The 22,773-nt window shown below is 38.5% G+C and overlaps 8 protein-coding genes and 1 long non-coding RNA gene across 9 annotated transcripts; 3 read left to right on the forward strand and 6 right to left on the reverse strand.

Annotated features, from left to right (window-relative positions):
• Positions 1-1,749: 1,749 nt before the first annotated feature.
• LOC108099741 (prolyl 4-hydroxylase subunit alpha-1) lies at positions 1,750-3,900 on the reverse strand. The gene is made up of 7 exons (XM_017203366.2): positions 3,695-3,900; positions 3,272-3,574; positions 3,018-3,214; positions 2,284-2,915; positions 2,179-2,232; positions 1,953-2,118; positions 1,750-1,894 (listed from the first exon to the last, which is right to left on the reverse strand). The coding sequence occupies exons 1-7, from the start codon at positions 3,790-3,792 to the stop codon at positions 1,836-1,838; spliced, it is 1,509 nt and encodes a 502-aa protein (XP_017058855.2). The 5' UTR covers positions 3,793-3,900; the 3' UTR covers positions 1,750-1,835.
• Positions 3,901-4,453: 553 nt separating this feature from the next.
• On the reverse strand, positions 4,454-6,517 carry LOC108099729 (prolyl 4-hydroxylase subunit alpha-2). The gene is made up of 7 exons (XM_017203352.2): positions 6,306-6,517; positions 6,097-6,248; positions 5,881-6,031; positions 5,629-5,825; positions 4,929-5,569; positions 4,712-4,877; positions 4,454-4,656 (listed from the first exon to the last, which is right to left on the reverse strand). The coding sequence occupies exons 1-7, from the start codon at positions 6,515-6,517 to the stop codon at positions 4,598-4,600; spliced, it is 1,578 nt and encodes a 525-aa protein (XP_017058841.1). The 3' UTR covers positions 4,454-4,597.
• Positions 6,518-6,652: 135 nt separating this feature from the next.
• LOC108099728 lies at positions 6,653-7,523 on the reverse strand. Its single transcript, XM_017203351.2, has 4 exons — positions 7,325-7,523; positions 7,117-7,268; positions 6,883-7,035; positions 6,653-6,827 (listed from the first exon to the last, which is right to left on the reverse strand). Exons 1-4 carry the CDS (start codon positions 7,396-7,398, stop codon positions 6,766-6,768), a joined length of 441 nt encoding a protein of 146 aa, XP_017058840.2. The 5' UTR covers positions 7,399-7,523; the 3' UTR covers positions 6,653-6,765.
• A 48-nt stretch (positions 7,524-7,571) lies between these two features.
• Positions 7,572-9,541, reverse strand: LOC108099978 (prolyl 4-hydroxylase subunit alpha-1). The gene is made up of 6 exons (XM_017203673.2): positions 9,330-9,541; positions 8,978-9,280; positions 8,731-8,915; positions 8,008-8,642; positions 7,788-7,953; positions 7,572-7,733 (listed from the first exon to the last, which is right to left on the reverse strand). The coding sequence occupies exons 1-6, from the start codon at positions 9,539-9,541 to the stop codon at positions 7,654-7,656; spliced, it is 1,581 nt and encodes a 526-aa protein (XP_017059162.1). The 3' UTR covers positions 7,572-7,653.
• Positions 9,542-9,584: 43 nt separating this feature from the next.
• LOC108099979 (prolyl 4-hydroxylase subunit alpha-1) lies at positions 9,585-11,622 on the reverse strand. The gene is made up of 8 exons (XM_017203674.1): positions 11,417-11,622; positions 11,050-11,355; positions 10,789-10,988; positions 10,614-10,729; positions 10,137-10,562; positions 10,041-10,079; positions 9,779-9,944; positions 9,585-9,721 (listed from the first exon to the last, which is right to left on the reverse strand). The coding sequence occupies exons 1-8, from the start codon at positions 11,599-11,601 to the stop codon at positions 9,627-9,629; spliced, it is 1,533 nt and encodes a 510-aa protein (XP_017059163.1). The 5' UTR covers positions 11,602-11,622; the 3' UTR covers positions 9,585-9,626.
• A 423-nt stretch (positions 11,623-12,045) lies between these two features.
• Positions 12,046-13,917, forward strand: LOC108099752 (prolyl 4-hydroxylase subunit alpha-2-like). The gene is made up of 5 exons (XM_017203380.1): positions 12,046-12,247; positions 12,302-12,586; positions 12,654-13,479; positions 13,532-13,697; positions 13,753-13,917. The coding sequence occupies exons 1-5, from the start codon at positions 12,159-12,161 to the stop codon at positions 13,869-13,871; spliced, it is 1,485 nt and encodes a 494-aa protein (XP_017058869.1). The 5' UTR covers positions 12,046-12,158; the 3' UTR covers positions 13,872-13,917.
• Positions 13,918-14,094: 177 nt separating this feature from the next.
• Positions 14,095-16,053, forward strand: LOC108099745 (prolyl 4-hydroxylase subunit alpha-1-like). The gene is made up of 6 exons (XM_043207907.1): positions 14,095-14,313; positions 14,363-14,653; positions 14,711-14,904; positions 15,086-15,657; positions 15,719-15,866; positions 15,928-16,053. Exons 1-6 carry the CDS (start codon positions 14,108-14,110, stop codon positions 15,948-15,950), a joined length of 1,434 nt encoding a protein of 477 aa, XP_043063842.1. The 5' UTR covers positions 14,095-14,107; the 3' UTR covers positions 15,951-16,053.
• Positions 16,054-17,756: 1,703 nt separating this feature from the next.
• On the reverse strand, positions 17,757-18,663 carry LOC108099797. The gene is made up of 2 exons (XR_001771947.2): positions 18,594-18,663; positions 17,757-18,335 (listed from the first exon to the last, which is right to left on the reverse strand). It is a non-coding gene; the product is annotated as an uncharacterized LOC108099797 (long non-coding RNA).
• A 2,249-nt stretch (positions 18,664-20,912) lies between these two features.
• On the forward strand, positions 20,913-22,447 carry LOC108099983 (protein terminus). The gene has a single exon (XM_017203680.2). The coding sequence runs from the start codon at positions 21,148-21,150 to the stop codon at positions 22,435-22,437; it is 1,290 nt and encodes a 429-aa protein (XP_017059169.1). The 5' UTR covers positions 20,913-21,147; the 3' UTR covers positions 22,438-22,447.
• The last annotated feature ends 326 nt before the right edge of the window (positions 22,448-22,773 follow it).

Below are 22,773 nucleotides of genomic sequence, written 5' to 3' on the forward strand. Positions count from 1 at the left end.
TAGTACATATATAAAATCTCTATTTTTCGCACTTGAATTAACTTATCTGCCATCTTTTCATTGCAGCGCTGATGCCCATCGTCCCCCTATTCAAATCAGCGGACAAATTCATGTCACCGATAACAATTCAATCACTTAAGAGTTCAGCACATTTTGAAATCGCTTTACAATGCCCCTGGCCAAGTCCCCCTGGACACTTTGTGGTATCGTCCTCCTTGGATTCTCTGGCTAACTCCTGCTGGTAAGTGAAGACGCTTTAGATTGCATTTGCTCCGACTTATTTTTTTTTTTTTGCTTCTCGCTTTTTCTGGCTCCCTGCGCTGCAGTTCTTTCAACAACTTGGCAAGCCATTCAATGGATTCCCTTTTCCTGGGACTTCCACTTCCAGTTCTGGTGCATCCGCATTCTGGTGCTTCAGCAAACGGCCATAGTAAATCAATGGACGACGGCAGTGGACTGTTGGAACTTCTGGCTTAGTCACTGCCTTATTTTGTTTGCACTCATTATAACTTGTAATGATCTGGGGAGGTGAGACTTGTTTTAATTTTAAATAACGAGTAGATAAGGCAGCTAATACTTTAAGTTTATTTTATCATGAAAAAGGCTAGTAGGTAATAGTGCGAAAATACCCAAAATAGTTAACATTGTCGTCTAAAAGAAAACTTGTGAACAAATTAATGTCATATCCAACATTATTAGATGGCGTCCTCGTTCTTTTTAACGACTTTTGCGTTGCATTTGTCAACAACGGCAGCCCTTGGTTAACTTGTTAATCCTTAACTACGGATCGCAGTTTCAATGGCTACATAAACAACATCACCGGCACTTCCTTTCTCCCAGCGAGGCCATCATCCGACAGCGCCTTCCCCTTAACCCGTTTCAAAAACAGCTTCAGTTTCAGTTGACGGCAACAGCAAGAGGATTTCGTCCCGGCTTCCATTTCTGCCAGTTGTCCCGCCAGTTGGCAGTTGCCTCGGTGTGCGAGTGTCTTTTGCCTGCGGGCACTTTGGAATAACTTGGACAATTGCTTTCATGCTGATTTCGTTTCGCTTTGGCTCCCTACTAAACCTAGTGGCCTTTAAACTCATTTAAAGTTCCAGATGGACTTGGCTGTGTACTAATGCACGGTTTAAGGATGCCACTCCAAAATATTCCAATTAGTGGAACAGTTTTAAGTATTTGCGTTTCCCCCCTATCTTGTGAGATTTGAAATGCTCTTGAAAGAGGTACAAACCCGAAAATTAAACAACATTTTTTCCTATATAAGTTATGATTTGTTTGCTATTAGGGTTTGCTTTACCTTCAATTAAAATTCTTCCTGTTTCTTGACTAAAGAAATAAGAGCTCAGAAATTTTTAAATCTAATTGCTAACATGTATTCAGAATTTGAAATTTTAATTTGTCTATGTCCACGACCCCTTTTTTAACCCTGTTTTAAAATATTCATAAGATCCTGCTCGTTGCCCCTTTAAATCACATGGTGGCACCCCCATTATCTGACTCCTGGATGCAGCATAGTCAAAGTTGGCTTAAGTACGTCGGCCTGGCTATTGTCCTCGGTGCCCTGCTTGACTGCTGCAGTCGCCCTCTTTCCCTCATTGAAGTGTGCACTTCCACAAAATGGTATTTGGAGCAAGCACATAAGCTCAACCCCTCTTCGGAGGCTCCCCTGCCAATACTGGCTCTGAATTTAGTGGCACTTGCAATTTTTATGGCAAACAATGGAAAGAGACACCAGGCGGAAGGAGCTGTGGGCGCCAGTTGGAGATTCCTCCCCTCGGCGTTGGCTGTTTATTTGCATGACTTCCTTGAGGAGGCTCTAACAGAGTTTACAATTAGGCAAAACAAGGTTTCTTAAATATCTGCTGGCGTTCGTGAATCCATTTAGTTATTGCTGGGAAATAAAATGGATATTTTTTATTTTTAATTACAGATAACTATATAAAACTCACTCCATAGGGAACCAATTACGACAGGGCAAACAGAATGTTCGGTGAGGGGATCCGGATCTCCAGCATTATTCAAGTTGAACCATATCAGCGCATTTCCTTTTTTGGGCTCTACGGTTAGTTTTAGTTTTGTGAAAACGGTGGTTCCACCCAGGGAAACATCCGTTGCCTGAATGAAGGTAAAATATAATATAAGTTTTTTAATTACATATAGCTGGGGTGCACTTACATAAAGCATTGCTGTAGCGATTCGATCGCCACCTATATCAGCAAAAAAGTCTGCCTGGAGAAAAGAGATTAAGAACGTATAAATTTGTTAGCAACAATCACAAACCGGTCTTTTGGCCAACTCCACGTAGTCGACATGCTTTCCGAGATGGCCGCCCAATCCGTAATTGGTGAGGTGAAGAGCCATGTTCTCGTGGATATCCAGTCCACTCATATCTGCTATCCTTCGATTGATGCTGCGGGTAACGGCGGCAGTAGAGCCCTGAAAAGCCATTGTTTTCACCACTCGATCCTGGGGCTTAGGGTTTCCCTTTTTGTCAAAGCTAACGTATGTCCAACCATCAGTCATGGTGCCATTAAACACGGCGATGTCTTTCAGTGACTTGAACTCCTGCTCGTAGAGCACCTCATGGTAGAGAACTATTAGAGGATTCATGCTCAGAAATTCCAATTTGAGCGGTGCTAACTTAACGAATGCGGATGTGTCCCTATTATAACGACATATGAGTTCTGGCGAGGATTTCTTTGGCCAATCTCCACGGCAGGCGCGTTTTAGCTTTGATGGCTTAGTCTTTCTTGTTGCGGCTTCTTCTTGAAAGATCTGCTCGTCTCCTGATAGATACTCGTCAATATACTGTTTGATGTTGTTATAGTTGTCTTCTCGAACGACCTCTTTGGCCAAGCTATTCCATTCTCTAACCATCATAGGATTGGGTTTTGCTTTATCCAAAGTAAGGGCTAAAATAAGACTTTTAATTATTTGCATGTGCTTATGAATTTACCTTAACTTTGATCTTTGACCTAACTTACCTTGTGATTTAAGTCTAATTGTACACTTACATTCTTTGAGCATGGCCTTGGCATATTTTTTATAGATCCTTTTTCTCTTCAAGCCCAATACTTTATCGTAGATCTTTTCCTGGGGAGCCGTGTGAAGTCTTAAGGCCATGCGATACCAGTGTGTGGATGCCGCAAATTGAGTTTGGTTGTAGTAAAAGTTTGCTAATGCAAAACAGTCCAGAGAAGTCAATTGGGAGCTACAACGTAATTGGTAATGTAATGATTAAATGCAGATTTAGTTAATGTTGACCCACTTAAATTTCTTTCCCAATAGGAGTCCCTTGGCTAAGTTCCCTGCGTGTTGATCGTAAAACTGCTCAATTCGCGTCATTCCCTTCAGAGCAACATTGAGGTCATCTTCAATGGGAGCAGATTTTAAGTGCACTTCCATTTCTTTGGTTTTCCTAGTAGCTGTCGCCAGTTTCAGATATCTAAGCCACTTGGGCCAATCCTGGTTGAGGCGCCTGAGCAGAGGAAATGCATTTAGAGGATTGGACACGTACTCCTCTTTTGCGTCCAGCGTGGCAAACTTTTCTCTTTTTAACGACTCTTGATACCTAAAAAAATGAAGTTACGCTTGAAATTTATTTCTTTAACAAAAACTCAAGTTTAAATAAAGCGAAATAATAGCATTCATTTATGAAAGAAATTTGTTTCCTTAGCTAATTAAAACTTACAATTTAATAATATCTAACTTCGCCTGCATCTCCTGAACGTACACATCCAAAATGTCTTTTAAAGACTCTTCAACATCCAAAAGTTTTGTCATGCTCATCACAGATGTGCTATATAGAAATTTTTCATCTAAGCTCTTTGTTTTTTCTTTGCAAAAATAACTCGGAACATAATTAAATAAAAGGACTAGATGAAACACAAACCACTGCATTTTGGCTTAGTTTAACTAAAACAAAACTTTTTGCTTTTGCTTATCAACTAATCTCTAATTTCATGGTGTATTGGTAACAGCCGTCTCAATAGTAATTCCTCAAAAAAAAAAATATAGAATAGAAAATTGTCTATAATTTATTTTTTCAACAATATCTTTAAAAAAATTAAACGATCTTTACAGAAGTTAGCTACGACTGCAACATTGTTCACATCATTTTTGAGCCAACATCGTTGGTTGTATATGGTTACTTTTTAACAGATTTTATTTTGATAAATTTTAGAATCTAAATAATATTGAGCACTTGGGTAAACAAAAATTAAGTGTGTAGAATAAAGTAGTTTTGTACAAGCAGTTAAGAATATTTTTCAAGTGAAGCTTTTAAAATTTAAACCCTATTGAAAATTCTAAGAGTAGGGTATAAGTAATCCATTTTTATATTTTAAATCTCAAATGCATTCAGGCAAGAATGGAAAATTTTCCAAGTGCATTTTTTACGATAATAAGATAACCACATTCACACAAATAAAAGATAATTTGGTTTGGGTATGCACAAAAAATTGTAATTGAAAACAAGTCGATATATAAAAAAATGATTTTTTGGGTAAATTTTAAGTTTTTTTTAAAAAGGTTAAAACTAAAATATTTTCGAAGTGGTAGTCTTCTTCACTTCAAATTATAGACAATAGTTGTGTTATGCTGCACATGGCCTGGTGAACATTTGAGGAAACAAATGGATCCACTTGGTGAGAGCTGTAAAATAGCAATTTGAGATGTAGTTCAAAATGAAATAATTTATATAGCCTACTCCATCTGTCTCCGTTGATTACCGGACACACTGAGTGTTGGCTTCTTATGTCGGGCCTTCCATCGTCGAACAAATTGAACCAGAACAAACTGCTTCCCTTTCGTGGAAAGACCGTGACATTTATTTTTGGGAAAACAGTGGCCCCGCCCTGTGGGACATCACTAGCCTGTAAATTTATATTATTATTTTTTTCTGAAAATATATTAATATTACTTACATAAAAAATAATGCTGGCCAAGCGATCGCCCAACTCGGCAGCATCTGGAGTTTCGAATCCCTCGGCGGTGTAGTCGAAGTGCGGTTTGAAGTAAGTGCCCACTCCGTAATTGGCAACCTGAATTTTTTCCGTTTTCGAAAAATTCAGTCCTGTCATATCCTTAATGCGCTGATTTATGCGCTCTCGCGTTTTGGATATGTTTGTCCACCAGGAAAGTCGAGCTACGGTTTCCCTGATTTCTGTGCCGTCTTCTCTATGGTCTGCATAACCGTTCATCATATTCACCGATTGTTCTCTGAAACCTCGGGTGTCAGAGTCGTAGAGAACTTCGTGATGCATGGCGATATACGGGTCCAAGCTGATTTCCTCGAACTTCAGAGGGGCCAATCGCAGAAAAGGCGTCGTGCCGAATTTGTAGCGACACACAAGTTTTTGCTTCGGGCGATACTGTCCTCGACATCCAATTTCAAATATTGAAGGTGGTGTTTTCTTCTGGTACAGCTCTCTTTCTACCTCAGCATCGTTTTCTTTTAGACTGGATAGTATGGAAGTTATATTGTCCTGAGTGGCGCTTGCCACAGAGTTCTCCGCGGCAAAGAAAGCTTCTCCGGTAGATTTCGAAGGATCTGTCAAACTAGTTCCTGAAATTTTATATTAGGTAAACCACAAGAGAAAGGTTTTACACAAATAGAAACATTACCATATGTGAACAATGCTTTGATGTACTGGCGGTGGAAGTGCTCGGAAGGATTGCCCAGGACCTCATTTATCAAGTCATCCTGTTCGTCTGGTTCGCGTTTGCAAGCCAAACGATACCATTTTCCAGCTGCTTGATAATCGCGCTGTTCGAACATCAGACGACCCAAGGCTACAAGATCGCGAAAGGAGAGTCCAATTCTGCAGAAGGGATTCACTTGAAACTATCGTTCTGATTGTCTAAGAAAAAGTTTACTCGTATTGCTTATCCTGTAAAAGGCCTTGTGCCAAATCGTCGATTCTTAAGTCATAGGTCTTCTCTATACGTTGAATTCCCAGTGCTGCTGACATTAAGTCTAATTTACTTGGTACCTGTTCAACCAGGTCGTCCAGTACAGCTGCGTCCTCTGATTTTGAATATGGAAATGTTTCGTGTAAAAGGTTATTGGATTTATATCTTAATACCACTTACCACTTCCCAAAGATTTTTTAAAATATGAGTGCCACTTTGGCAAATCTTCGTGGGTGCGTCTCAAAAGGGAAAATGCGTTCAACGGGTTGGAAACATATTCCACTCTCTCCAGGAAGTTGCGATTTAATTTTAAACTCACTGTGGATAGGAAACTAAAAGCAAGTTGTGTTGGACCGACAATAGAAACTAAGCGAATATAGTTGTGTTACGTTCGAAGTGATTGAACTTTCTTTCCTAGCTGGGCTCCATAGTTTACGAGGTTATCGGCAAAGTCTTCTTCCACTTTCAGCAACTTTAAAAGTCCCACTGTAGATGAGCTATATCTTTCTTTGCTTTCTTCCTCGAGTTGGTCTTCAGTGCCTGCTACAGAAATTTTTCCTAAGCAGAGAAGAACTGCAAGTAAACTCAGGCCAGGTCTCATTTTGACTACAAAGAACACAATCGTGCGAACCATAAAACTTCTTCTTTTAGCTAATTGGATTTTTTTTGGTCAGGCTTGGCGAATCGATTAAATATGTGAAATACCTTACCCCGCACAATACATTATTGGCTTACGTTCTCTCTTAAAAAATTCTAAAACGGCTTTATTAAGAATATATGCGTATTAACTACATAATTGTGATGAAACTTTTTCAAAAAGGCTTGTGCAATCTGTTTAAAATTTGTTGGTCAATATTTCTTTTGACCTGGCTTCCTTGGCTTGGTTACCATATTCATCGATTTTCTCAGAACTAAAAAAGAATACCATTTATTGTTTTGTTATGTGTGAGATTTGTTCTTAGCTACCTAATTTTTGCTTGTCCAGTATACGACCTCTTGCTAAATCCGTGGCCTCTAGATCGTAAGTATTTTCCAAAGCATTTATTTTATTTAAGATATACTCCATGTCCGCTTTATCCGGAGACTTTGCTACGATTTCTTCTAAGGCATACAGTTCCTCTTAATAAAATCAAATAAGCTTAAGTTAATTTCTGTCATAGCTATCTAAAGTATAATTCAAATACTCTTGAATATTCTTACCGATTCCCATAATTTGTTGTGAGTAATTATGCCACTTTGGTAAATCTTGATGTGTGCGTCTTACTAGACTAAATGCATTCAACGGATTACTCACATATTTTTCTCGATCTTGTAGATTTTCTTTGAACCCATAATCAACCGAGGCAATGTATCTGTGAAATAACACCAGGATTTAGGGACTGTATGTTCTTCAATAAAAATGTCTTACGCTTGCAGATTTTCCACTTTCTCGGCCATTTTATTCGTGTACGACTTTATATTCTCCATAAAGTTTTGCTCCATTTCCAACAGTTTTAATAGTCCCGCTTCTGAAGAGCTATATAATACTGTGCTCTCATTGTGTATATTATTTTGTAAAACATTTGCATTAATTTGTCCCCACAATAATACAAGTATAAGCGAACTCTGAAAACCCTTCATTGTGACTAACTCGTGAAGCAGTGAAAAACAAATAAATTCTTTAGAGCAGCAGAGCATGACTAACTGATTAGTTCACCTTTGCAAGCATTTATTTTAAGATGAAGAATATTTTACTCCCTAAGAGCTTCTCTTCAAAATCCTCGGACTGCAGGGTTTTACAAATACTTGGGGGTCGTGGTGCAGCCACTTGGTAATCGCTGAAAGCAGACTGATAAGTCGGAGTCTCCTTATTATCATCGGGAGGTACTCACTCCATCTGGAACCGATTATAACAGGGCACACGGAATGCAAGGATCGCGGATCCGGCGAAGAATCGTCGAAATCGTTGAACCAAAAGAGAGCGTTGCCTTTTTTGGGCTCCACAGCCACCTCAACTTCGGGAAAGACGGTTTGCCCACCTTGTGATACTTCTCCAGCCTATTACAAATTAATAGAAACAAGTGTTATAGAAGAAGTTGATTAAATTCTTACATAAAATAATAGGCTTCCCAATCGATCTCCCAGGGTGTTGTTGGCATCGAGTGTTCTTAGGCGCTCTGTAAAATAGTCGTAATGTGGCTTGAAGTATCCACCGATGCCAAAATTGGCCAACTGTAGGGCAGGGAACTCCTCCAATTTGAAGCCTGTCATGTCTGAAATGCGTTGATTGATCCGATCCCTGAATTTAGATTCGTCCGTTGTCCAATAGACAAGGGACACAATTTCCATGGGCTCTTCTAGTCCAGTCCAGCCATTCGACCATTCCTTAACTTCTCCTTTCATTTCCTCGATTTCTCTGTCCGATAACACTTTGTGGTACATTACAATATAGGGGTCTCGACTTATTTCCTCCATTTTTAGGGGGGCCAATTTGAGAAAGGCGTTTGTGGTTGAGTTGTATCGACAGACGAGATTTTTTCGCTTGGGAAAGAGTCCTCGACATCCAATATTGTGGGCAGTTGTTTGTGTGTTCGCGTTTTCCAACTTGCTGACACTTCCTCTATGCCATTGTACAAGTTTTGAGCTTATAAAGTTTTCCATATCTTTTTTGGTAAGATTTTGCAACTGGTTTCTTACCAACTTATGAAGGGTTTCATTACCTAGTGATTGATTCATCATTTGAATTCCTGTGAAGGGGAAAGATATAGTTAATAATATTAAGGAGAATCCAATAACATAATACGTACTTCTTAATTATTTTATTCATTAACTTACTGCGGGTGGCTACAACTGTAGCAAACTCTTTCAACTGGTCTTCTTTTAATGAACTGCTGATATCCTCATAATTATCTGGGAATTGTTTTACGGCCTCTTGAAACCATTGAAGTGAACTGTTTAAATTTCCGATTTCAAGTGTATGGTTAGCCAATGCCAAACAGTCTCCAACGGAAAGAGTATAGCTGATTAAAAAGTAAGTAAGTAAGTATCTCAACTTGTTACATTTACTCCTTTTGACACTCACTTGAATTGTGTGCTTTGAAGGACTCCCCTTGCAATATCTTTTGCTGAAAGATCATAGGTTACCTCAATGCGATGCATGGATCTTAGTGATTCGTTCATGTCGAAGAGCTTTGGTTTTTTCGACAGGATCTTCTCCATTGCGTTTATTTGTACAAGTCCGACAGATTTCTGTGCGTAGTTTTGCCATTTTGGCCAGTCCTGATTTAGTCTTCTAATTAGCCCAAAAGCATTTAGCGGATCCGAGACGAACTTCTCCCTCTCATTGTGGGTCGTGTGATTAGGACGTTTTAAAGCATCTAGGTAGCTAAGAAAATTAATTATACGATTATTCCGTTTTTGAAGGTGCAGCTAACTTGTTAAGATTGTCCACTTTCTCCTGTAATGCATCAGTATAGATCGTAAAGTTCTCCATAAATTCTTGCTCCAGCTTCAAAAGATCAACCAGTCCCAAAACTGAGGCACTGTAGTAATGTCCTTGATAAAACTCAATCAATTCTTTTAATGATTCTGACAAAATGGGCTTCGCCAGAATCAATAAGAAAATAAAATCCGAAACCTTCACCATTGTCTGTCAACTTTTAATGGTTTGTAATAATATCAAAACTGAATACAGCATGGAAAAACAAATTATTGAATTTTATTTACGCTTATTAAATCATTTTTTCATGTGTTTGTAAGCCCGAATACTCTTTTTCGCAAGGTCTAGAAAACATTTGAGGTCTTTCGTGCAGCCATTTGATGAGGGCTTAAATAAAAATTGTCATTGTATTATTTATTTAATTTGTATATTCTTATAACTTACTCCACTTTGAGCCAACTACAACTGGACACGAAAGGTGCACAAGTCCTTCGTTGGATTGCATCTTAAAATTAAGATTTCTCCAAACGAGAGCGCTTCCTTTTTGAGGCCAAACAGTCAAGTTTGCATAGGGAAAAACGATAGCACCACCTTGGTTCACTTCGCTTAACTAAAAAATTAGTTTGAGACAAAACACTTAAAATTCCACTGATAATATAATGATTTAAAACAATAAAAGCAAAGAAAACGAAATCCTTATACTTACAAAAAACATAACGCTTGTTAGGCGATCGCCTAGTTCTGCCTGAAACATTTAAAACTCTTAATTTCTAAATACATTTTTTTTAATTATTTTGCTTACCATTTGATCGATTGCTTGTAAGTTGTCCATATGAATGTTCCTATGCCCACCTATACCATAGTTGTATATGACAAAATCGCTGTCCTCCCTAACTTCCTCTCCCGTAATGTCCTTAACTCTTTGATTTAACGTACTGTTGTGATCCTCGATGACCCTCGAAAACTTTAGGTTATAGTCATCACCATTAATGTATCGCGGAGGGCTCTTCAGAGAAGCAAGTGATCCATTTTTCACCCTCGAGATTTCGCTGTCATAGATCACACCATGATAGATCGCAATGTGAGGATCTAGGCTTAAAACCTCCACTTTTAGAGGGGCAAGCCTAAGAAAATCTGTCGTTTTACTTTCATAATGGCAACTAAAGTATTTCTTGGTGTCCCATTTTCCTTGACAACGCGATCCAACCACCCAGGGTTTTCCGAGAAACTAGTAAAGAAAACATATATATCTTATGTATTACATGTTTTTAATTCTTACCGTGGGATCCGCTATGTCAATTTTCGCGTCATCATAGACTTTCTTGTGAAGTAACCAAAGAGTGGCATCTAAATCAGATACATCCCGAATAACACTCAGGGCAGCTTGGCGGTAACCTATTTAAAAGTAATTAACAAATTAATTGTGCAACAAGTGCAGAGCCACTTCTATTTACCTGTCGACACCAAAGTTGATACATAATTTTCGTACAAATCAGGAAGCTTGAAGTCGAAAACATCCCTGTAGACTTGGCCATCTCGGTCGTCATCGTATTGGCTTACAGCAGTTTTATACCAGTTTATGGCATCGTTACCTTCCTCATAATTGATACAGGCTTTGGCCAAAGAAAGGCAATTTAGTGCAGTCAAACTGGCACTGATCCAGAATATAGTTCTTGAAGTGAATCAACAAGTTTTTTAATGCTTTTATTACCCACTTGTATTCTTGGCCCAAGAAAATTCCCCTGGCGATATCATCGGGCTGAAGATTATAAAATCGGCACATTGCCCTGATTCCGGCGATGGCATCATCCAGATCCTGATCAGTGGGTCGTCCTTCTTCTAAACCTTTTTGAATGGCTTTAAGGCTCTCCTGTCCAACACCTTGGGCCATAAAGAGTTCAATGTGAGTCCAATCCTCATGCAATCGCCGAATGAGGGAAAATCCGTTGAGGGGATGAGCCACAAACTCCTCTGGGTTTTTTCTTGAAATTTCTCGTTTGGATTGTACATCGTGCAGAAAACTAAAATATATTATTATTATTTTAATTAATTAATAAAGATATTTACAATTAACCCTATCACCTTTCTATCGTATCGATTTTATCCTTTAATTCTTTTGTGTAGTGCGTTAGCTCGTTGATGAATAAACCCTCCATATCCACAAGGTATTTCATGCCAGCTATGGACATGGCGGGATCAGTTGTCAATTTGAGAAGTACTCCTGGCAGGGTTAATAAAGTTAAGGAAGTAAATACAATAAAGTACATTCTTTCTTTTGTTTCTATTCAACTATCAACTGAACAAGAATAGTCGTATATGTTCCTAATAAATCTTTAAAATTTATTTACTGGCTTAACTAATTATTTCGTCACAGCAAGTGCTATGTCTAATTTAGTGTAAGAAAATTAAATGAAATTTTTTTTACAAATATTGGAAGAAAAAGTAGTTTGAAGTGTCGCATAAAAAAATTGTGGTTTATAATGAACTTAAATATTATAGTTATGTTGCAATTACCTTTTTTTGGGGCAATAAATGGAATGAAGATATAAAATTTTATTATTAAAATGGTTATATTTAACCTTGCATTTTTATGGCATATAAATATTTTTTTAACTAGTTTGCTGCAACTAATGCATTGGGATACGGTATTTAAAAACGCTTTTCAGATTAAATTATTATTTCTTACATTAAGTTTAATTGAGCCACTGCCATGTTTCAGATTTGTGTGTGTATATTGTTAATAAGTGGAATTGGATTAAGTCATGAGGAATCATTAGAGCCTTCGACGCAGTCATTTGGCTATGCATTATCCCAGTCACATATAATGCCTTTGTTGGCGTTGAAGGAACAGGCGGTTAAAACTCTGCGAAACTATGTTCTGGTTTTAACAAATCGTCTATCGCAGATCAAACTGTAAGATATTTCTATTTTTCCAAATCCAGATTGCCTAAAGTAATACTATTTTAGGTTCATTAATCAATTGGAGGAGCTTTTAAAGTCCAAACGTTTTGTCAATCCATTCCTCACTTTCAAAGTACATCGTATGTTGTATCTCGACTGTAAAAAATGGCTTAATGTTCTTAAGGAAAAACAAGGCTTAAAGGAAATTGCCCATTTACAAGGTCTGCGACACAATATGCCAACGAAAATTGACTATGAAGAGGCTATTTTTGGCATGAATAGGCTGCAATCAACCTACAAACTTGATCCCGCTGAAATGTCTGTTGGTTTCCTAAGAGGAAAACAATATAGGTAATTGTGATGTAACTCTAATTGTAATTATTATTATATTATACTATTTATCTATTCTCTACTGTAGATGCAAAAAACTGAGCTATTTGGATTGCCTCACTATAGGCTATGGTGATGATTTGGAAAAGAAATTCCAGAGTGCCGAACGTTGGTTTAAATTGGCTTTGCAAAAATACTACAGTGAGCCAAAATCAAGAGCGCTTAAGATATTTGGATGGTCCGATGATATTATTTTGAGACTGCTAATGAAGGCGACTCAGAGCTCAGGTCGTTATAAGGATGCTTTGCAATACGCCAAAAAAGGATTATCTTTAGGCTATAGCCAAACTCATTGGCAGGATCAAGTTTCAAGGCTCAAAAACTTGAGTTCAAAACCAGAGGTTCTTAAGCCGGAAGAGCCAAATCAATTTCTTTTTAAGCCTGCTTGTCTAATGGAATATCCAGCTAAGAGTAATTTGCATTGTCGTCTTCTCCGATCAACGCCGTTTCTACAGTTGGCTCCCATTAAAGCGGAGGAGCTAAGCCTCGATCCATCCATCAACATTTACCACAACCTCATCGATGATAGGGAAATCGCATTGCTCAAGAACCTCTCAAATCCCCATTTATCACGCAGCAAGTTCTACACCTACGAAGGAAAGGTAGTTGTAGATTTCTCGAACCTCCGCACATGCAAAACAATGCGCTTAAAGGATAATGTCGATCATAAATTGATGAAGAACTTGAATCAACGTATTATGGATGCCACCGGATTGAGTATGGCAGAGTCCGAGGAGTTGCAGATTAGTAATTATGGCATTGGAGGACATTTGTATGAGCACGAGGACGCTTCAAGATCCTCTGGTGGTTCATTTTGGAAATCGGGCCATCGCATTATAACAGCATTGTATTACGTAAGATTTTGTGAAATAATTAGTTTCAGTTTTAAACGATTTTGTGCTTCAGCTCAGCGATGTGGAGCAGGGCGGTGAAACAGTATTTCCTTTTGTAGGGATACGAGTTCGTACTCAAAAAGGATCGCTTTTGGTATGGAACAATCTGGTATTGAATGGAACCAGCGATTGGCGGTCAGTTCATATATCTTGCCCCATTTTAATGGGCGATAAGTGGAGTAGGTCATTTGAAATTCAAAAAGAGATTTAAGTATTAATATTCTTGTTTTTCAGTTGCAACCAAATGGTTTAGGGAACACGCCCAAATGTTTATTCGTCCTTGCCCACTGAAGATAAACGCACCACCCGAATTTAATCAAACTAAAATTAAGAACAAGTTTTTTAAGGAGTGAGAATAAAAAATGTATAATAATTAAAGACAATTTGTAGTGACGTAAATGTTTTTGAAGAATCTTTTTATTTTATTTATAAAGAATCTTTGATACAAATCATATTCTTCTATTTTTTTGACAAACTTTTTGCAAATTAGAGCATGAAGCGTATAAAAACTACCATATCTAATACATATTTTTAAGTGCATTAAGATAAAGATCTTAAATCATCGGTTCATTTTAAATAGGTTGATGTCATGGTCAAGAAGTGGCTTTTCTTCGCGGCTTTAACTGCCTGCATTGCTTTGCAAGCTAAAAGCCAAGAAGCTTCCGTTCCTGAGTCGTATGACTTTGCAATATCTTCGGAATCCCAGTTGTCATTGCTGAAGTCAAAAGAAATCCATGTGAAAAATCTTCAGAGCTATAAAGATGCTTTGGAGGCGCACTTGAAAAAAATTAAAAAAGTAAGTAGTAATAAATTGTAAATTCTATATTTATCTTTTTGTTACTAGAGCGATTAAGCACTCAGAAAACCTGTTAGAATCATCAGTGCTGTTTCAACGAAATTTGTTCTTTGGCTATAAAGTTTTCCGGCACATTAGCAAGGATTGGCCGCAATATTTAAATTTATTAAAGAAAAAACTGGGTGAAGAAGAGATTTCGGTTTCTCAGGATTTATTAAGAGAGCAACCAACCTCTACGGACTTTGAAGAATCTTTGGGAGCTATCTATAGGCTTCAGACAATATATAACTTGGACTCCACTGACATGGTCCATGGGATATTGGATGGCAAAGATTACAAGTAAGACATTCAATCTTCACATTATTTGGATACAAATTCTTTAAAACATATCTCCAGAACGAAGAGTTGGGGTATAGATGAGTGTTTAATTCTCGGATTAATGTATCAATACTTAAAACATTACGATCAATCGGAGCATTGGTTTAGATTGGCTCTGTATCATTATGATCCCAATGCCGAGGATCTCAAAATAAAGGTTTGGAAATATACCCACTTATTGGAATACATGATGGACGCGAACAAGGGGTTGGGTGAGTTAATATATTGAAATAAATATTAATTTGAATGATGTAGATGCTAAATATTTACAAACGAGTAGTTTGTAAAATATGTTAAACGAAACTTTGGAACATTAATCTAACTTATATTACAAAATCTTCCCTTCTATAGATTTATCCATTAACTAATATAATAATAATATTTTAATCCCAGGTGACTATTCGCAAGCTAAGCGATATGCAAATGAATTGCTTTCAATTCTTCCGAATGACACGTATATAGCAAAGCAACTGACAAAATTGGAGTATTTGGAAGCAAATCCGCCCCGTCTAATAAAAAAGGAAAAAGACTACAAGCTCGCAAAGAAAATTTGCTCCAAGCATTATAAAAAAAAATCGAGCAATCTTATTTGCCAATATCTTAATAGGGGACCATTTTTAAAATTGGCACCTTTAAAAATTGAAGAGTTGTCAATGGATCCAAATATCGATATATTTCTCGACTTTGTCTCTGAGCAGGATATAGAAATATTAAAGAATGTGTCGAGACCAAAACTGCAACGCATTGAAGATATGTCACAGAATTGCAATTGTAAGGTAGCTGATCTCTCAAGCTCTTCAAATAATATTGTTCGGAAAATTAATAATCTAATCAGCGACATAACTGGAATTCCCAGGAATTCAAATAATTTTCTTGAAGTCATCAACTATGGTTTGGCTGGAAATTACAATCCCGATGACACTCCTGATTCCAAAGTAGACTTCAAAGGTCACGTGTTGATATATGTAAGAAAATTTGTTAATTATTTGTAATATTTTCTTTAATTAAATCTGTAATATACTTTAGTTAAGCAATGCTGAAAAAGGCGGAGAAACTGTCTTCCCTTCTCTTGGAGTTAAATTCAAACCCCGAAAAGGTTCTATGTTATTTTGGATCGATGCCAGAGGAAATCCATATCATCGTCAGTGTCCTCTCATAAAGGGAAATATGTGGCGTAAGTGCATGTATTTATATAATTTAATAATATATAATACTAAAGTTTTTTTTTTTTACAGTTGCTAAAAAGGTGATCACCTAAACTTTACATTGTGCCTGTATGCATTTTGCAAACTTAATACATTTTTTGCTTCGATAAATAAAGATTACACCTCATTTCTAATGGTGAAATATAATGAAACGGAGTTGAAATTTTGACTCTGTTTAAAGAGTGTGTGAATTTTGTTTCGATTTAATCAGCTTTCTCGTATTTTATATAGTCGTTTTTTATGCGATTTGTCTTGATTGCCTTTCGGGTGATATATTTCTAAGGCAAGCATGTGGTGCAGCCGTACAAACTTTTAATGTGTCTGCCATAAACAATTCGAATGGCTCGAGACTCGAGTGCCATACATGTTCCACTGAATTATAATGACGCGACACTTAAACCATAAAAATGGCAAATTTACACGAGTTTAGTCTGTCGAGCGGACGGATGGAATTTATACCATACAACCCCTGAATCTGTCTGATTCTGCTTCAAAATCGGATTCTCGAGCCACAGCTGGTTGCGTTTGTCTTTGTCTGTCTCGGTTTTCGTTGCAATCAATTCCTCTTGAATAAACAAATCACTTAGGGGTCCTGTCTGAACCGAGATGAGCTGAAGTTTGACTGCCAGACCATGGAAAATCAAATGTTCAAGTATGTGATAATCGTATGCGGATTAAAATACTTGTGCCGAAACATCTCCGGCATTAAAAAGCAATTTATGCTAATAACATCCATTTGACGAGTCGTCAATTTGGCATTTGTTTGTTGGCTTGTTTTCGAGATATTTCTCCTTTCAGGCATTCCCTTTATATACATACGTTGTAATCCGAGGCTTAATCATAGCCAAAGCTTGGCAAAAATTAATTTTCATCTCTGTTCTTTGATTGCCTGGTTGGTTTTCTGCGCCGGTGCCCTTGGTTTTTATTTTGGACGTTTTCATTCATACGGGTATTAAAATTGGCACTCCTTTATGAATGCCATACTGGGTTCCATTCGCTGATTTGCGTCACTGCACGCAATATGTATTCATGGCACTGAAGCTGAAGGATTCCGATGGTCGGATGGACGTATTGTCGATTTGTTTTTTGTTTTGTGAAAAAAAGCTTGCAATTTTACAGCAAAAAGCCGTTGAATTAAAGTTTTCCAAACAATTCAAGCATGTACACATTTTTCGTTGTTAAAACGAAGACATTTCATTTTTCAATTACAATCTCAATTCATGTTTTCAATTAAAATAAAACATTTATTTTATGTTAGTAAGCTTAAACACAATGCCATAGAAACTATTTCAAATAACGATTTTATGAAAAGTTTATTTTATATATATAAAAAGTTTTCTTTTACAAAAGGTTATATTAACATGGTTAAGCAACATGCTTATCTAAACAAGGAATAAGTCATTTGTTTAATATTCTTTACTGAATGAATAAATTACAAATTGAAATCTAATAAGCTGGGGTTGTAAGTCGAATATTTACTTGTTAAATACACAAAGCCCAAACAATTGTCATGTCATACACCCCCTGCAATCCAGACATAATAACACTTTTCAATTCAAGGTTAAGCATTGCCAAGTCTGCCAAGTCGCGATTGATGTTTAACCTTATCTTACAACTTGTCTGTCAGCCATAAGGTTCACATACGATTCACTTTACCAACTGTTCATTGTTCCAGAAGAACCTGCAAGATTGGGTCCTGGCATCTTGCTTAAATGATTATTTTTATATTAAAGCAGGAGCAGCTCTTTTGGGGAGACTCTTTCCCTTTTCGTATTAACACTCAGAAAAATGTGAACTAATATTGTTGTAAAACTATTGAATAATAATAATAAATTTAGGTATTGAGACGATAAAAAATCTATGTATATGTTAAATTTAAATTTTATTTTGTATTTCCCTTAATTTATTCAACAAATTCGGAACATAGATTCCATTTGAAATGAACAATGCTGCAAATATCCCAGTGTTTGTGGCAAGCATTTATCGTGTTGGGGAGATGTTTTCATTGTGTGTAACAATTGATTTCGATTTCGACTGCGGCTCTATCTTCGTCCATGAATGGCAACTGAGTTACGAGAACGTGAAAATGGAAATAGAATGGAAATACTCGTCACATCGTATGGGAGTTGCCACAACTCATCTGAAGTCCGCATTTCGTGAGGCGCTTCATTTACTTTATGTCTTTTGTCTGCTCTTTATGTGTACATGGCTACAATTTGAATGAGCTGCTGTAGTCTGCGGATTCTTTTTGGTGAGCTGCACTTTTATGGTTCTCCATCAAATGTTTCTGACTGTTCTATTATTTATTGTATGGCTACTTGATGAGCATTTTGCCGAAAACGTTTTATGGGCTCATGTCTTCCGATTCGGAGTAGGTCTTTCTCCATCTTCTCATGGACCATCAATCAAACTGCCGCGCACTTAGAATAATAACCTATCTTAAAACAAGTAAATTGTATTTATTAAAAGGCTGTAATATACAGCAATTGTAAAAGGGTTCTATTTTTAAGTTTTTATTATTGGAATAACATTAGTATATGAAATATATAAGTTCATTAAGGCCAAATAGATAACACTCAGAAAATATAATGTATTTACTTTAATTTATATAATATTGGTAATAGAATCTTATTTTAATTTGTACAAAGAAGTGAATTATTTTCTTTAAAATAATCTGGCAATTTTTTCATATTTACCCATATCGATTGAAACACCCATTTAATATCTTTGGCCGACATTTATGAAGTGTCTACGAGTTGTACTTGCCTCCAGTCTCTGCAAAATCCACTTGTCACAACCTGTTGGTCCATCGTTTATTGTACACTGGCTGCTCAAAACGGCGGAACTAATGTGCCGTCGTATTTGAATTATTATTACAACGTTTTCGGATTAGGGCGTGACGGCTATAATGAGTCCAGAATAGAGTGCAAAAAACGGCCACGGGTATATGGAGCAGGATTTATTAAGAGCCGGCGATGTTGACGAGGGACGACATGTCATTTCACTTTGTAATTTATAACCAAAACATAACCGAGAAAGAAAAATCGATTTGCGATATGCGATCTGACAGGCTCGGCACTTTGAGAAATGGCTTTAAACTTAAAGCTCGAAGGCAGTGGATGCTTGCTTCTGCCATATTCTGCACTTGCTGTCTCGGCAATCAAAGCAATGACCAATGTCTAGCCGAAATTCGGTTTTGCAGGTTTTTATGGCTGCTACATGATTTCAAATACCCTGAAAACTTGGTAATACAATTTTCCTATTTTGTATAGGTTCAGCAACTTTCTGATGCAAATGGAATTTGCCTTTAATTCGCTATTTAATTGATTTATACCAACATTAAAAACTGGTACAATGGGTAAGCTCTTCCTCCTTGTGTTCTTCTTTTTTAAATAAATTAAATAGCAAATAATCTTTAATATATAATAAATAATACTTATTACTTATCCAATGCATAAACTCCAGTACTCTCAATGACACTTTAGTTGTTCGGCTTGTTGTTCAGCTCACTGCATTATGGATGCTCCTTAAAGCGCATTCCAAAGCGGCTTCGCCTGGACTTGTGGCTCCCTGTTGAATTTCAAATGGACCCGCATTCCTAGAATGCTTGTTTTGTGCCTCGTTGGTTGCCCAATCGACATTGGTCGTCGTCTTGGAGCACTTGCAGTCCAATTTGCCGGATCCCTCGTCTGCCATTGTGCCATGTGTACACACGCGCCGCTCTAATAATCCAATTTCCACGTGTTGACTTACGTGTTGTGACACTTGAGTTTGTCCCCGGGCGAATGTGCTTGCTTGCTGCCCCGAATATAAAATCACTTTTGCTTCCACGAAAACAATTTTGCGGTTTCATATACATCTCGTTAGATTATTGACCCCTCGATTTTAAAATGAATTAACGAATTTAACTAAAGACATCCATACGCACTTCCTATACCAAACTGAAACCACAGAAAGCCAACTTATCACCAAACCAAATATATTTTAGAAAAGCCAACGCTTTAGAATACTAAAGCTTGATATAAGCAAGAATTAACAAGAAATTTATTCTATTTGTAATAAGTTTTCCAGCTTATTTCGATTTCATCTCCTAACTTAAAAATTTCTTATTTGCTACCAATAAATCAGATTCTTAATTTGCCAGAAAAATGCCATGGTACAAAATTGTCATGCTTTAAGGAATGTTCTTTAAGTTTAAATCAAATGCTAATGTCCAATAATATTTGATTAACTTTTTTCCTACATTTTCATTTCCTCCGTCAACGCTGCTGGCTAATTAGCAAGTGGCCAAAAGAGGAATAGTCGCATGTTTTGGCTTTTTTATCCATCCGTCTGCTATTTTCAGTTTTTTCTTCTTTCTGCCACGCGAATAAAACCGCAATAAATGCTTTGTGGTGCGATGTGTGGGTGATTCGCTGAAAGCGTTTTTTCCCTTTCTATTGTTGCGAATTTTTAACATTTCTCCTTTACTTCTGTAAATCTTTAATAAAAATCTGCAGGATAATCCCAAAATTCTCCGAAAACTTTTGTTAAATCTTCTCTCTTTTGATAAGACTGGTTCATACATTTTACATTTATTGTCAACTTGTAAGTTCTTGGTTGGATTTGGGTTTATAGTTTTACGATATTCTCATTTGTTAAACTGATTAATTTAAACAAATATAAGATACGTTGCCTAGTAAAAACACAAAAATGCAAAACAACTGCTATACTGATTATTATAAAACTATGTAAATTATTTGGCTAATTCGTTGAGGATATATCTTTTTAAAAACGAAGCAAAATTAAGAATTATTAAGACAGCTTACCTACTTATTTAGCAAAACTTAAGCCAATGTATGAAGTAGGGAAATTAGGATTTTTATAACTTTATGATCATGCAGATGTCTCGTTGCCGATAATCAGCACTCCCTAAAAGCCTGCAAATCGACCTGGGATTAGGTACCTGGTAAATCCCACTGACAGATGCTAAAATACTTCGACCTGCGGCACCGACTACCTGTTACCCTTTACCCTTGGATTGTATATAAGCCAGTCTGAAGAAGGGAAAGCTATCAGTCATCAGTGGAATCCAGTCCTAGACACATCTGAGTAATTGCAACAGATTTTGAAGTGATCTTACTATTCCTAATTATTGGAAGAACTGCTAACATTCATTTGAAGCAACCACTTTGAGAGCTTTGCAAATCGCAAGAGTCGCACCATCTTCAGTTTGAAAAGTCACATAAGCCACTCGAAATCTCCATAGCCATGTTCGACGACGAGCCCATCTCCAGCTTCGTGTTCTCGAACGAGGAGACGACGCAGACCTTCCACCACCAGTGGTTCGCCCAGGGGCAGTTGCACGAGTGCGCCACCTGCTACAGCTGCATCGACGCGGACGAGCCGCCCTCCCAGCACTGGCTCCGCGGAGGAGAGGCCTCCCAGGGCCTGCAGCTCACCAAGCAGCAGCAGGCGGTCCTGGACATCATCGAGGCCCGCCAGATCGAGACGTTCTTCTTCTGCGACGAGAGCTCCAAGGACAAGCTGGACCACTTCGTGGGCGAGACCTGTGCCAGGGGAGTGCCCGAGCTGCTCCGCTGGATGTTCCAGAACAGCACCGTGGCGGTGGAGTTCAGCCTGGCCTGCTACGTGAACGCCATGGACCAGGTGCTGATCTTCCAGAGCGGCTCCCTCCGGGTGGACCACCACTTCGACGTGGACGAGTGCGTGGGCGTGGTCTACGAGATGCTGATGCAGCGGATCGAGAACTACCTCAACTGCAGCAGCGAGTACGGGATGGCCGAGTGCAGCATCACCAGGCTGCGTGTCCAGGTGAAGCGGATTCGAGTGGACGCGGAAGGCCAGGGAGAAGCTCCCTTCTTCGCACTGCCCCTGCAGCTGCAGCAGGAGGAGGGCCTGGCCACCCCCGCGGCCTCCTCCACCAGCGAGGCGGAGCTGGCCAGCCTGCGCTCCGCCTACCTGAAGCACTTCCGCGAGTGCAACGGCTACTTCCCGCCCAACATGCGGGTGAACCTGTACGGTCTCCAGCAGTGCAAGACCACCAAGGAGCTGTACGTGGTGCCCTACCACGTGAGCGAGACCCTGCAGCAGCTGCCCAACAAGAACTTCCTCATTCTGAACAACATCATGGGCCAGTTCCGACGGCTGCACGAGCTCTCCACCCCCGTCAAGTCGGTCAGTCCGTCGAGGGACTCCTGCAGCTCGCCCGCGAAGGAGCTGCACTGCCGGAGGTGCCGCAGCCAGTTCTCGCGGAGCAGCAAGCTGCACATCCACCAGAAGCTGCGCTGCGGGCAGGACTTCTCCGTGGACAGCATGCACGCGGACATCGTCGAGATCTACGAGCAGTGCCTGCCCATCTCGAGGAGCGTCTTCCAGTACGCCTGCTACGGCATAACCAAGCCCAAGACCGTGATGCGGAAGGGCCAGTTCGTGCCCATCGAGTGCGACTGGCGCAGCGAGAGCTCCGTGAAGGTGCAGCACGGCCCGTGCGTCGTCATCAGCAACGCCCAGCACAGCAGCCCCTGTAAATTTTACTAAATAAACACTAACTATAAGCTAAAACACGCCTTCGTTTCTTCTCTGGTGCGGATCCCTTTTCAGCGGTCTATATAGTGCTTCTAGGAGCAACTAATAAGTTATCCGAAACTACAAAGAAAGTACCGCTTTATAATTATTTAAAAGCAACAAAATAGTTAAACACGATTTCAAAGCATACTTTTTAGCGCAAGAAAGACGAAGAAAAAATTTAGAAGGATCCTGGTTTTAATCCACTGGCTAGCAGGCTGGTCGACCCGCAAACTCTTAGACGTTTGAAGAGATTCCACCCCAGCGATTTGTCTTCCCGTGTTGTACACTAATTTTTGTAAAGATATG

The sequence above is a fragment of the Drosophila ficusphila genome, unplaced genomic scaffold, assembly GCF_018152265.1.
Source record: "Drosophila ficusphila isolate 14025-0441.05 unplaced genomic scaffold, ASM1815226v1 contig_106, whole genome shotgun sequence".
NCBI classification, from domain to species: domain Eukaryota; kingdom Metazoa; phylum Arthropoda; class Insecta; order Diptera; family Drosophilidae; genus Drosophila; species Drosophila ficusphila.